Source organism: Mandrillus leucophaeus, unplaced genomic scaffold (genome assembly GCF_000951045.1).
Source record: "Mandrillus leucophaeus isolate KB7577 unplaced genomic scaffold, Mleu.le_1.0 Scaffold30, whole genome shotgun sequence".
Classification (NCBI taxonomy): Eukaryota; Metazoa; Chordata; class Mammalia; order Primates; family Cercopithecidae; genus Mandrillus; species Mandrillus leucophaeus.
In genome coordinates, this window is record NW_012103143.1 from 5,145,623 (window position 1) to 5,158,510 (window position 12,888).

Consider the following 12,888-nt stretch of genomic DNA (forward strand, 5'->3'; position numbering starts at 1 on the left):
AACCTGGGAGGTCAAGGCTGCAGGGAGCTGAGATTGCGCCACTACACTCCAGCCTGGGTAACAGAGGGAGACCCTGTCTCAAAAAAAAAAAAAAAAAAAAAAAAGGAAAGAGGAGGGAGGGGTAATGATTTCTGTCGAGGCCAAAACCAAAACAAAACAAACCCCCAACCTCTGTGTGTGCTCATCGTCTCCCTGGGTGATGCAGGGAAGTGTCCCGTAAGGAAGCACGCACGCATTCTGTCTGTGAGCACCAGACCCACCGGGGCCCCGGCCCAGGCCCCGGCCCCGCAGGTCTCTGCCTTTGCTGGAGACCCTAGAACGCCTGTCCTTAAGTGAGTGATCTTTCCCAGGAGCCACTTGTCAGGGACCTGATGACAGCAGGAGTTCCTGTGTCTTCTCTGGGTTTGGTCTTTGTCATCAGAAAACCAGCCCGGAGGCTTGTCATCATGAGAATATTTCAGAACGTTCGAAAGGTAACTCCGTGCTACCGTCTCCACGGAACAGGCTCCCGAGCCGTCTCTCCTGAGTTCTGGGGAACGTGGTCAGGTCTTTCTCCCTCTTTAATTACGCACCTCCACAACGGCTCTAACAACCATGAACTTGATGTTTGGCACCGGCCTAATCCAGGATTCGAGTGGCAGCAGCTTTAACTCCAGGCAGGGCCCAGAGAAATCGCTGCTTACCTGTTTCAGAGTCTGCACTGATGCGTTTTTAGCAGCAAATTGAGGGTCTATTCTGGAATAACAGTCATTTCAGAACTCTTAAAGTCGAGACACCAACAACAGTCTGGTGAAGGAAGCCGGGGGAGGCCTGGCTTGGGACGGGGGCCAATTACAGTGGGCACATCAGGAAGAGAGGAGCACAGCAGCTCAGAAGGGACTCCCAGCCTCCTCCTACTGCCGGCCAGGCCAAGGCGAGACAGAGGGCCACGCTGCCTGGTTACCCCACAGCAGCATCAGAAACAGCCCTGGACGAGGCCAGGATGAAGACGTAAGTGGCTCTGCCAGGGTGGTGGGAGCCACGGCCAAAGGCTGTCTCCAGGGAGAGTCCGGGTCAGCAGCTCAGGATGAAGGCTGCCCGTGGAGGTGCTCCGAGGCTCAAGGTCAAGCTCAGGAGCCCCTGGGTCCATTTACTCTCACAGCCTCAGATGGAAAGGGCTCAAGTCCTCACAGAGCCAGGAGCTGGCACAGAGGCCATCGCCAGAGAGAAACTGCCACGTCAGCGCAGCACAGAATGCGTCCACATCGGGGAAGGCCGACTGGCCAGGGCTCTCCCGAGCTGCCTGCAGACCTGCACGCTCTCCGTCACACCACCATACCCGGGTCAGGCCTCTCTGCTTCCCACCTCAACTCCTCTCCTCCTCCCACTGCCGGCCCCACGGCTGAGGGCCACCACTCACATAAGATGAAGCCCTGCAGCTGCCCACCACCCTCCAGATGCCCTGCAGGCCTAGACTCTACTACTCCTGCCTGCCACATGCCCTTGTCCCCATCACCGCCTTTCCACTCTCCTCCTCTCCAGATGTCCCCAGCAACACAAGCCCCACTCAGCCTCCTGCTTCACGCCATCAGCTGGGACTGCCCAGACCTCCAGCGAAAGCTCGGCCTTGTCCACGTCACTGCCCTGCACACAGACCCTCAGGCTTCCCTGACTCATGGAGGATCGGCGCAGGGCCTGGGGCCTGCTCAGCTGTAGACAGGCACTCGCCTTCCTACCCTTTCCCTACCCGCTGGGTGCACTCTGCCCCTCCGAGCCACGCTCATGCAGTCCTGCCTCCCGATGTCACAGGCATCAAAGCTCCTGTGCCGGCTTCTCCTGCCGCTCACAGTGAAGCCTAAGGGACACAGACAATGGCAAAGAGGCAAGGACAGTCCTCCAGCAGTGCTCAGGCAGAGCTGTGCAGGCTGGATCCACGCCCAGCAGGGTCTCCCCCGGCGTTCAGAGGTCTGAGGGGTTCCCACAAATGATGAGAAAGTGGCATCCTTCAGTTGACAAGCACATTTGTTGTGTATTTTATATTTTGGAGGTGTGACACCGGTACGTGACGACGGCACACCATGCAGGGGCCAGAAGCAGGGCTGGCACACTCAAGACAAGAGGGGAGGGAGGTGCCCACTGCCCTGAGCCCAGGAGGAGTGTTCCCAGCCCAGGATAGCCCACCTGAGGGGGCATACTCTGAGTTGCTATGGAGACCCTCACCTCCGCCACTCTTGGTTCTCCGTAAGGACCTAACCTCTGCCTGCCAACTCCAGCTGGTGCCCTGCTGGCAAGGGACTGTCACCTGGGGTGACAGTGCTCATACCCAGGGACAGTGGGTGATGTCTGGAGACACTGTTGGTTGTCACAACTAGGTGTTGCTATTGACGCTGAGTGGAGGCGGGGGCTGGCACTGAACCCTTTGGTGCACAGGACGGTCACGCTGTAAAGACACACTCGTGGAACCACCAAGGGCCTGGGCCGTCTTTCCCGACCGATGCTTAGAGGCCCACACTCGTGAGGAATGTGGTTTCCAGCAGGGGAATAAGAAGATGCGTATGTGCAGATGCCTGTCTGCTGGGCTGCCCGTGCCCAGCGGAAGGCAGAAACACACATCCTCCGCCTTTACAAACATATGTGTCTCCAAAGATCCAAGGCTGGCACACAGGGGCACAACACATGCGTGTCATCTGCTCATTCATTCACTTCCTCAACAATTCTGCACCGAGCACCTGCCGTGCTCCAGGCCCCGTGCAAGACGCTGGGGATGCCCCATGGACAAGACGGACTCAGCCCCTGCTGACTGAGAAGCCAGAGGAGAGTGAGAATGCACCTGTAAACACCAAGCAAAACCAAGTAAAACGTAACGGCCGCGTCATTCACGGGTAGCCTGAGCAGCGGGCTGGCCTTTTCCATGCTTCCGTAAAGCCTGGTAAGGTCCCCTCTAGTGAGTGCCCACCTCCGGTCTCCAGGTCGTGGAAATTGGGATCCAGGCCTCGGTCCAGCATCTTGGCGATCTTCTCCACCGAGCGATGCTGAATGTGATCCATGCATTTCTTCAGATTGGTCTAGAAGGAAAAACAATACAATTCAAACATCTTTATAAGAAATGTTCCAACCTGAGCAACGAAGTAAGACCCCGTCTCTACAAAAAATCAAAAAATTACGGCTGGGCGTGGTGGCTCAAGCCTGTAATCACAGCACTTTGGGAGGCCGAGACGGGCGGATCACGAGGTCAGGAGATCGAGACCATCCTGGCTAAGACGGTGAAACCCCGTCTCTACTGAAAAATACAAAAAACTAGCCGGGCGAGGTGGCGGGCGCCTGTAGTCCCAGCTACTCGGGACGTTGAGGCAGGAGAATGGTGTAAATCCAGGAGGCGGAGCTTGCAGTGAGCCGAGATCGCGTCACTGCACTTCAGCCTGGGCGACAGAGCAAGACTCCGTCTCAAAAATAAATAAATAAATAAATAAATAAATAAAAAATTAGCCGGATATGGTGGCACACATGATTCCAGCTACTCGGGAGGCTGAGGCAAGAGGATCACCTGAGCCAAGGCTGCAGTGAGCTGTGTTCATGCCACTGCACTCCAGCCTGGGCAACAGAGCAAGACCTGTCTCAAAAAAAGAAAAACAAATGTCTTTCCAGGGTCTGGGAAAGTTCCTGACTGGTACACTCGGGAGACCCACTCTCGCCAGGGCGCACTGCAAGCCCTGAGGCTCCTGGAGCTGAGGCTTTTGGACCCACAGGCTGAGCACAGTGTCTGGCACGAGGCAAGTACAATCAGCCTGTCCTGGATGAATGTTTAAAATCCCCTCACTCTTCACCATCCTGGTGCTACGGACTTAATGTGTGCGTCCCCCAAAAATTCCTAAGTTGAATAATCTCCGATGTAATAGCATTGAGAGGTAAGGCCTTTGGGAGGTGACAAAGTCAGGAGGGTGAAGCCCTCGTGAATGGGAGTAGTGTCACTACAGAAGAGGTCCCAGAAAGCTCCCTTGCCCCTTCCTCCGCATGAAGGCAGAGCAAGACGATGGCCATCCCAACCAGGAACTAGGCCTTCGCCAGATGCTGAACCTGCCGATGCCACGATCTCACACTTCCAGCCTCCAGAATGGTGAGAGACACACTTTTGTGGTTTATAAGTTACCCACGGTATTTCGTAAAAGCAGCGCAAATGGCCTTAGATACTTTGCTGAGAGCTACGGATGCTCCTCTGCTTTCGGAAGAGACAGCCGGGCTGCTGGAGCACTTTTCAAATCTCCAGTTTCCAGGGCCAGCCTCCTGCCTCCATCACCACGGAGTGAGGCCCGCAGATTGGTACTTAACCCACTTTGTGGTGAACCCCGTGGCCACACAGGCAGAAAACAGCGAAGCCTGGTCCCCGAGTGGCTCAAGGTGAAGGGCGGGGCTCATTTGCTGTGAGGTCATGACGGTCCGCAGCTCAACCTGACGGGGTGGGAACTTTCCTAGCCTCCCAGCCTCGCTGTAAGAAAAGTCATGATCCTCTGCCCATCCAGAGCCAGCCTGGGCTGTCTGAGCAGGACTGTGGGACTTGGCACCCCTCTGCCTGCTGCGTCTAACACTCCTCACCAGCCTAATTCTTTGTCCCTACTCTGTACCTCTCTCAAGATAAAGAAAGGGGACAAAGGTGGCTTCTGACACAGCAGGTTCCTGGGCCTCTCAGCCTCCTGGCACAGGCGGGATTTCCATCTGACCGTTTTCTATAGAGTCCAGAACCAGACCTGATCCAATGCCCCAAAACGCACGACCTACACGTGATGTCACTGAAACCCTGCATTGTTATTTACAAATCAGCATTTTTAAAATTCACAAATACGTTTTTATCTGCACATCAGAGGGTGATTTAAAAAAAAAAAAAAAAACCCAGAAGCACCCAGACCTTGCTGTCTGAATACCGCTTTCCAGGCAAATTCCAGGGCAGAGGCAGGGGAAGGATAGGAAGAGCCCAGAGCATCTTGTGCCAGAAAGTGGCCGGTGCGTCAAGGATGGTGGGGACGCGCCACAGGGCAGAGCACCACAGGAAGGGCAACTGCCGGCCACATCTGGACAACCTGAGCACAAAAATCAATAATGATAATGACAGATTAGAACCCAGTGAGTACAATAAGAATCCCGCCGGGCACAGTGGCTCACGCCTGTAATCCCCGCACTTTGGGAGGCCGAGGCGGATGGATCACCTGAGGTCAGGAGTTTGAGACCAACCTGGCCAACATGGCAAAACCCCATCACTACTAAAAATACAAAATCGCTAGGCATGGTGGTGCGTGCCTGTAATCCCAGCCACTCGGGAGGCTGAGGCAGAAGGATCGCTGGAACCCGGGAGGCAGAGGTTGCAGTGAGCCAAGATTATGCCACTGCACTGAAGCCTGGGCAGCACAGCGAAACTCTGTCTGAAACAAACCAACCAAACAGAATCCTTGTATCCATCTGATATAAGAAGTGGGGGCAGCCAAACAAAACCCGAGAGGATCCTGCTGGCTGAGAAAGCCATTGGTGAGCTCACAGCTACAGGGAAGCTCACCTGGAGAGCACCAGGGCCCTCGAAGGGAAGCGCTTCAGGCAGCTGCCCCGACTCTCCACCCCATGCTCTGCAGGGAATGCTCTTGGGCTCTCCTTAGGAACAGCACCAGGGGCCGGGACAAAAGCCTCCTGGGTATTACAGATTCCTCCTCCTGTCAGTTAAGCCAACTGCTCAGCCCACACACCCTATGCCTCAGACCCCTCTCCATGCCTCCTCCTCAACTCACACAGCACCCTGAGAAACAGCAGGGTGTCTGTGGCGTGGATGTCTTATGTGGGACTCTGAGCTCAAGGCATAGTGCATTCTGCCACGTTGTGAACACCGTGTGCAATGCCCTTGCTGCTCACCTGCAGTCTAACTTCAGTGCAGTTTACGTCAACAGCACTTTCACAAGGTTTTTCCTGAAGCAACAACAGCAGAACACTAATACGGGACTCGGCATGGACCCTCTTCCCTCCACCACGCCGTGCGTCTAGATCCCACTCTCTTCGGAGCCACCACTTTTGATCCTCCCTGTAGCAGCCAGTGGGATCTGCCCCCCTTCCCCGAGCCCCCACGGCCACACGAAGCAGCCCCTGCTGCTTCCCGGGTGGGTCTCCGCAGTGTGCACCGTGGCGGCCAGTCTGCCTGTACATCCCAGACCGGCCACATGCCACGCCAGGTACACAGCAGGTGCCCCTGGAAGCAGAGTGTCTAAAGATAACACAACAAGATAACAACGAGGACGCCGTACGTATAAATTACAGCCCATTCCCTGCATACCTTTGTGTGGAGCTTGGCCAACTGTTTCTCATCGAGACTGGCTTGTTTATACACCCGCTTCTTGTATCGAAACTGGCACAGAAAAAAAAAAAAGAGAGAGAGAGAGAGAAAGAAAACAGGTCAATGCTTCACACAGCTGTTCAGACGGAAAATGGGCCTGTTCCTTGGCTATGTCATAGAAGAGAGGGAACCCCACAGCAAACTCTTCCAGTTTTAAATAAATGACTGGTATTTGCACCCCAGAGCCTACAACATCCTAAGCGTCACGTTTGCCAAGATTCTGCAGCAGTTTAGCCAAAAAACCATAAAAAGAAACAGGAGCAAGGGGCAGGGAAGATCCTGCAGGTGAGGAGCTGGGAGGTCTCCCACCCGGTGATGGGCTCCCCAGCTAACGGGATGGTGACGGTTCCTCCCGGGGGAATCGATCAGCCCTCGACAAGGCATTTTTGGTAAACAAGGATGCTGCTCCAAACACCAGGTTTTTCTCCTACATCGTCCACCTTAGTTAAAAGACACCTTAGAAGCCCCACCTGGGAAAGGCCCCACCTCCTGTACTCCCGCAACCTCCACCCAGAACGCTGGAGCTACTGTTTTTCCCTGCAAACAGCAGGGCCTCCTTTGAACTGGAAATTACATCATTGCGTGGACCGAGGGGCACGTCTTCCTCAGATGTAGGGAGTAAGCAACACTGTTGGAGCGGGCTTGGCGAGTCTCTAAAACACCCCCTCCCCCCCCCAGCGCCCCGCTGGGCTGGAGATGCTGCAGAAGGTCTGGAAAGGACACTGAGCATTTAGGAGTCACAGCAGTTTGGAGTCGGGACCTCTGTTTCAATCCCAGCCCTAACGCTCTCAACTCACAGGGTAACTCAGGGCTGGGCACTTTCCTGTCTCACCTCAGTTTCCTCATCTGCCCCATGGGGATAACAGCACCACCTTCCAGAGTGGCCTGAGCATTGAATGTGAGCTTCCCGGCACAGACCTGCCACTAGACAAGTCCATTTTCTCTCTCCCTCCTTACTGCCCTTGATGCCGTCACCCTGCACAGTTACACGTGTGCTCAGGGCCAGCAAAAACTGCCCCTGGGTAAAATGACAGTGTGGAGTAGTGGGTGGGTGAGCTCATCCTGAAACCGAAAGCCGCATCTCATAGAAAGCTTCCAAATAAACAACCCTATTCTCCTTTTTCCACCATGCCAGACAAAACGGCTATTTGACAAAAGACGAAATTCTTGTGCACAGACTGATACTTGTAGGGTTTTGTTTTCAAGTGCCAAAATAAACCAGCTGTGAAATCAGAAAGTTTGGGGAAATGCAGGCTGCACAGTTTGGGGAGACAGCGTGCTGGTCAGAAGGGCACCCATTCATTTCCCAGAACAGAGCAGGTAGGAAGAGCTACAGGCCCATTTTAGAATTTCCACCTCTGATTCTAGATTCCAGGACAGCAGGTTCTGTGTGTCCATGCCCTGGAACCAATCACGCCTCTGGTCCAGATTTCAGAAGCCACTGAGAATGATGCCAGGTGCCTTCTCAGGCTCACAATCATGTGACTAAGCCTAAAAGTCTCAGGGAATTCAATTCCACGGGTCCCCTTTCCAGATATAAAATAATTCGCTCGGGCCTATAGCATCTCTGGGCAGGAGGATAAAGTATTCAAGCAGGGAGTGTTTATTCCAGAGTCATAAACATTTATAGCCCGTGACCACAGAGGACACCGGCTCAGGACCACAAATCCTTTTTCTTGCTATTTCTCCAACGTTTCATAAGCAGCCCACCATATTATGCTGAAATTATCTGAAGCAAAGAGCCCAGACTGATACCTGCCCCTAATGTGTCAATTCCTGGGCCAATATCAGCCTTTGCAGTGGGTCACCTGGTGGGACAGTGGCCTGGGGAGATGAATAAACCTAAGTACCAGCAACAATTTTGGCCAGGCATGGTGGCTCACACCTGTAATCCCAGCACTTTGGGAGGCCAAGGCAGGTGGATCACCTGAGGCCAGAAATTTAAGAACAGCCTGGCCAACATGGTGAAACCCGTCTCTACTAAAAATACAAAAATTAGCTGGGCATGGCATGGTGGTGGGCACCTGTAATCCCAGCTACTCAGGAGGCTGAGGCATAAGAATCACTTGAACCCAGCAGGCAGAGGCTGCAGTGAGCCGAGATCACACCACTGCAACCAGCCTGGGTGACAGAGCGAGACTCGGTCTCAAAAGCAAAACAAAACAAAAACCAAACAGAAAGTATCAGCAACAATTTCATAACAATGAAATCAGAGCAGCAGCTGCAACGTCAATCTGGGGACTTGTGGATGGCCAGACTCACAACACACACACTGTTCCATGAATACCTTCTCTGGCCCTCACCACCACTCCCGGACGTCACCACTAACATTCACTCAATGACCGGGAATCTGGGGCTCAGAGAGCGTGGGTGGCTGGCTCGAGGTTGCACAGCTACAGGTACTGGGGCCAGATGCAGAGGAGGCTCCCAGATTCTCTGGTCTTCTCGCCCAGTTTTCCTGCTGTTATGGATATGATCAGCCCCTGAAATGAACTGCGTGTATTTATTCTTCCTGATCCATCACCTCCCACTGGAGTGTAAAGTCTGTGGGATCAGCACCTTGACTTTACTGTGCCTGAAGTGTCTGATCCTTAGTTGGACCTCAATGACAATTTTTTTCCCAATGGATACCCATTTTACAGATAAGCAAACTGAGGCCAGGACCCATGAGTGATTTGCTCTAAACCACCCAACTTCCAAGTGTCATCTCATCTTTTTCTCCACTGAAACCCCTCCCCGAATCTGACACATGGTCCACACTGGGGATCCCAACAACCTCAGCCTCGACGTCACAACGGAACTGAGAAACATGCAGACGCAGCATCGCCTTAGTCCTGGGTGGGCGTCCATGACATCTCGGGCTTCAGAGGAATCTCTAGTCACCGAGTGGAGAACCCACTTAGGCTGCTCAAAAGCCAGCTGCAATTACACATATGCAGCCTCTCGCTGTTGACTAAGCTAAAGTGAGTGCAATCACTGAACGATGCCAACATGCTGTGCAGGAGTAGAAATGACCCGTTTCCGGCTTCTTTTAACTGACATAACCCAACACGTATATACTACAGGAAACACTGCCTGTAAACTTGGGACACAGCAAGCCCAGGTCAGAAGGCAGAGACAAGGGTCATGTATCGCGTGGAAACGTGTCAGGGCTGCCCCGTCTTATGGATCGGCCACTTCTGAAGGGAGGCCCAGGCGCTTGTGGCTGCTGACAGCAGCACAAAGAGCCCTGGTCACCCGGGCAGGAAGCAGAAGCAAAGTTGTGCTGTTGAGAACAGCTGGATGGCCACCCTGTTACCCAAGGACTCAGCCACCCTGTTACCCAAGGACTCAGAGATGAATTGGGGAATGGCATGGTTTGAATGTATGTCCCCTCCAAACCTCATGTTCAAATGTGATCCCTGGTGTTGGAGGTGGGGCCCGGTGGGAGGTCTCTGGGTCCTGGGGCGGATCCCTCCTGAAGGGCCTGGTGCACTCCCCAAGGTAGTAAATCAGTTCTCATTCTGTTAGTTCACGGGGGAGCCAGGAACTACTCCTCCCCTGCTCGCTCCTGCACCCGCTCTGGCCACCTAACACCTGCTCCTGCTTCACCGTCTGTCACGAGAACAAGCTCCCTGAGGCCTCGACGCCGAGCCGATGCCAGCACCACAATTTCTGTACAGCCTACAGAACCGTGGGCCAATCAAACCTCTTTTCTCTCAGCCAGTCTCAGGTTTTTTTGCTGTTGTTTGTTTGTTTTTGTCTTTCAGACAGTTTCACTCTTTCAGACAGTTTACACAGAGTTTCAGGTTGGAGTGCAACGGTGCCATCTTGGCTCACTGCAACCTCCACCTCCAGGATTCCAGTGATTCTCCTGCCTCAGCCTCCCGAGTAGCTGGGATTACAGGTGCACATGACCACACCCAGCTAATTTCTATATTTTTAGTAGAGACGGGGTTTCACTGTGTTGGCCAGGCTAATCTCGAACTCCTGACCTCAGGTGATCCACTCACCTTGGCTTCCCAAAGTACTGGGATTACAGGCGTGAGCCACCTCACCCAGACAGTTATTTCTTCATAGCAATGAAAGAAGACTACCGTGAGGAACATGATGTAATTTAAAAATTCCTTCTGTGTCCCTGATTCCTGGCAGAGTTCCTAAAACCCTTGGAATGTCCTCAGTGATAAGAGTATCTCTGGAGCACTAATGAGATGACTCTCAACTCCCAGGCAGCTTCCAGGATGGGGACTGGTGGCCGGAAGGATCAGACCATGACTTGAGGGTCAGGATTCCCAGCCTCCCTGCTGACCAGCAGGATGGAATCGGATCACCATGGTCAGTGATTTCATCCTATGTAATGAAACTTCCATAAAAATCCCTCAACAACGGGGCCTGGAGGCTTCCGAGCTGACAAGCACATCCACGTGCTGGGAGGGTGGCACACCCCCAACTCCACAGGGACGGAAGCTCCTGCAGGCTGGGCCCTCCCGACCTCACCCAATGCACCTCTTCATCAGCTATGCGTTTGTACACTTTGTAATAAGCAGGGGGTAGTAGTTAAAATGCCTTCTTAAGTTCTCTGAGCTACTCTAGCAAGTGATCGAACCCAAAAAGGGGATGGTGGGAACCCCTAGTTCACAGCCAAATGGGACAGAAGTGTGGGTGGCCTGGGGACTTGACGTTTATGGAGGGCCGTCTTGTGGGACTGAGCCCTTAAACTTGTAGTTAGTGTCAGAACTGAATTAATTCTTGACATCCAGCTGGTGTCTGGATAGGTGGAGAAGGAGAACACACCATCCACTAGGCGCTGGGAGGGAAAAACGTAAAACCCCTCAGAGAAGCATGGGGAGCCCCGTTCTGCATGCTCAGGACCCACGGTCCTGGTTATGAAAGCCTGAATCAGACCTATGGTTTATTATTCACAGCAAGATTTCTCTCCAGGGATTCTTTGAATCTGCAGTGAAAAAAAAATTATAAAAGTTGTACAACAGTGTGAGATTCACGGCAAAATCAGATGGAACCTTTTATGAGTCCATTTTCACACTGCTATAAAGAAATACCTGAGACTGGGTAATTTATGAAGCAAAGAGATTTAATTGACTCACAGTTCCATAGGGCTGCGGAGGCCTCAGGAACATTATAGTCACGGCAGAAGGTGAGGAGAAAGTAAGCACCTTCTTCACAAGGCAGCAGGAGAGAGACGAGCAAAGGAGGAACTTCCAGACACTTAGAATAAAACCATCAGATCTCGTGAGAACTCACACTCACCATCATGAGAACAGCATGGGAAGCCGCTATGATCCAACCACCTCTCTCCCTCAATACATGGGGATTACAGGTTCCTCCCTCAACACGTGGGGATGACAATTAGAGGTGAGATTTCGGTGGGGAACACAGAGCCAAACCATATCAAACCTTAAGACCCCAGATTGATTTTTAAATGTGGGGATAATTTCCCAACACAAATGGAATTTGTCTCCCCCCACCACCGTGTCTCCCCCACCCACCACGGCATCCAGGCTGTGACACAAACACGGTCCATGCACCGTGGGCTGAAATATACCTCCAGGGAAGGAACGCCCTCGCCCACAGGCTGTGGGTACTCCCGCAGGAGCCGCTCCTCGTCCAGGAACTTGCCGTCGCGCCCGTTGCTGGCCGGCTGGAAAAGGCCGTAGTTCAGGACATCTTTCAAACTCTGGGTTAATGTACACAGGATCCGCTGCTTTGCAATCCACACCGTGGCGTCCGGGTTAAATCGAATGCATTTCTGCCAGGAAGGACAAAGACAGCTGGTGAGTGACGGAGGACACTACCTGAGTCACCCACGTGGGGCACATGGTCAGAGACGACAAAGCTGCTTCAACCCCTTCCCAACACTCCCTCTGAACAGTGAACCCACAACTTTTCACGCGGAAAAATAAAGCCTACTGGTCGCTGGGACAGAGACATTTGGTAAATATAAAAGGGAAAAAGGAAGGAACGAGACATTGGTCTCTTTGGCCTTGGTCTCACCACAGACTCAAATCTCCAGCACCGGCCGGGTGCAGTGGCTCACGCCTGTCATCCCAGCACTTTGGGAGGCCGAGGTGAGCAGATCACGAGGGCAGGAGTTCGAGACCATCCTGGCCAACATGGTGAAACCCCATCTCTGCTAAAAAAACAAAAATTTACTGGGCATGGTGGCACGTGCCTGTAATCCCAGCCACTCGAGAGGCTGAGGCAGGAGAATCACTTGAATCAGGGAGTCGGAGGTTACCGTGAGCCAAGATTGTGCTACTGCACTCCGGCCTGGCAACAAGACAAGACTCTGTCTCAAAAACAAAAAACAAAACAAAACAAACAAAAAAATCTCCAGCCCTCACAGTGTCTTTTTTTGAGACAGAGTCTCACTATGTTGCCCAGGCTGGAGTGCAGTGGCGCTATCTCAGCCCACTGCAAGCTCCGCCTCCCGGGTTCATGCCATTCTCCTGCCTCAGCCTTCCAGTAGCTGGGACTACAGGCGCCTGCCACTATGCCCAGCTAATTTTTTGTATTTTTAGTAGAGATGGGGTTTCACCGTGTTAGCC

At 53.1% G+C, this 12,888-nt stretch overlaps 1 protein-coding gene across 1 annotated transcript in view; it reads right to left on the minus strand.

The window, feature by feature from the left end:
* SHANK2 (SH3 and multiple ankyrin repeat domains 2) overlaps positions 1 to 12,888 on the minus strand; it is a 669,522-nt gene that overhangs the window by 569,291 nt on the left and 87,343 nt on the right. The window contains exons 4-6 of the mRNA XM_011987076.1: positions 11,886 to 12,089; positions 6,284 to 6,355; positions 2,936 to 3,044 (exon numbers count right to left, since the gene is read on the minus strand). Coding sequence (XP_011842466.1) covers positions 2,936 to 3,044; positions 6,284 to 6,355; positions 11,886 to 12,089 — 385 coding nt within the window. The remainder of the gene's footprint in view (positions 1 to 2,935; positions 3,045 to 6,283; positions 6,356 to 11,885; positions 12,090 to 12,888) is intronic.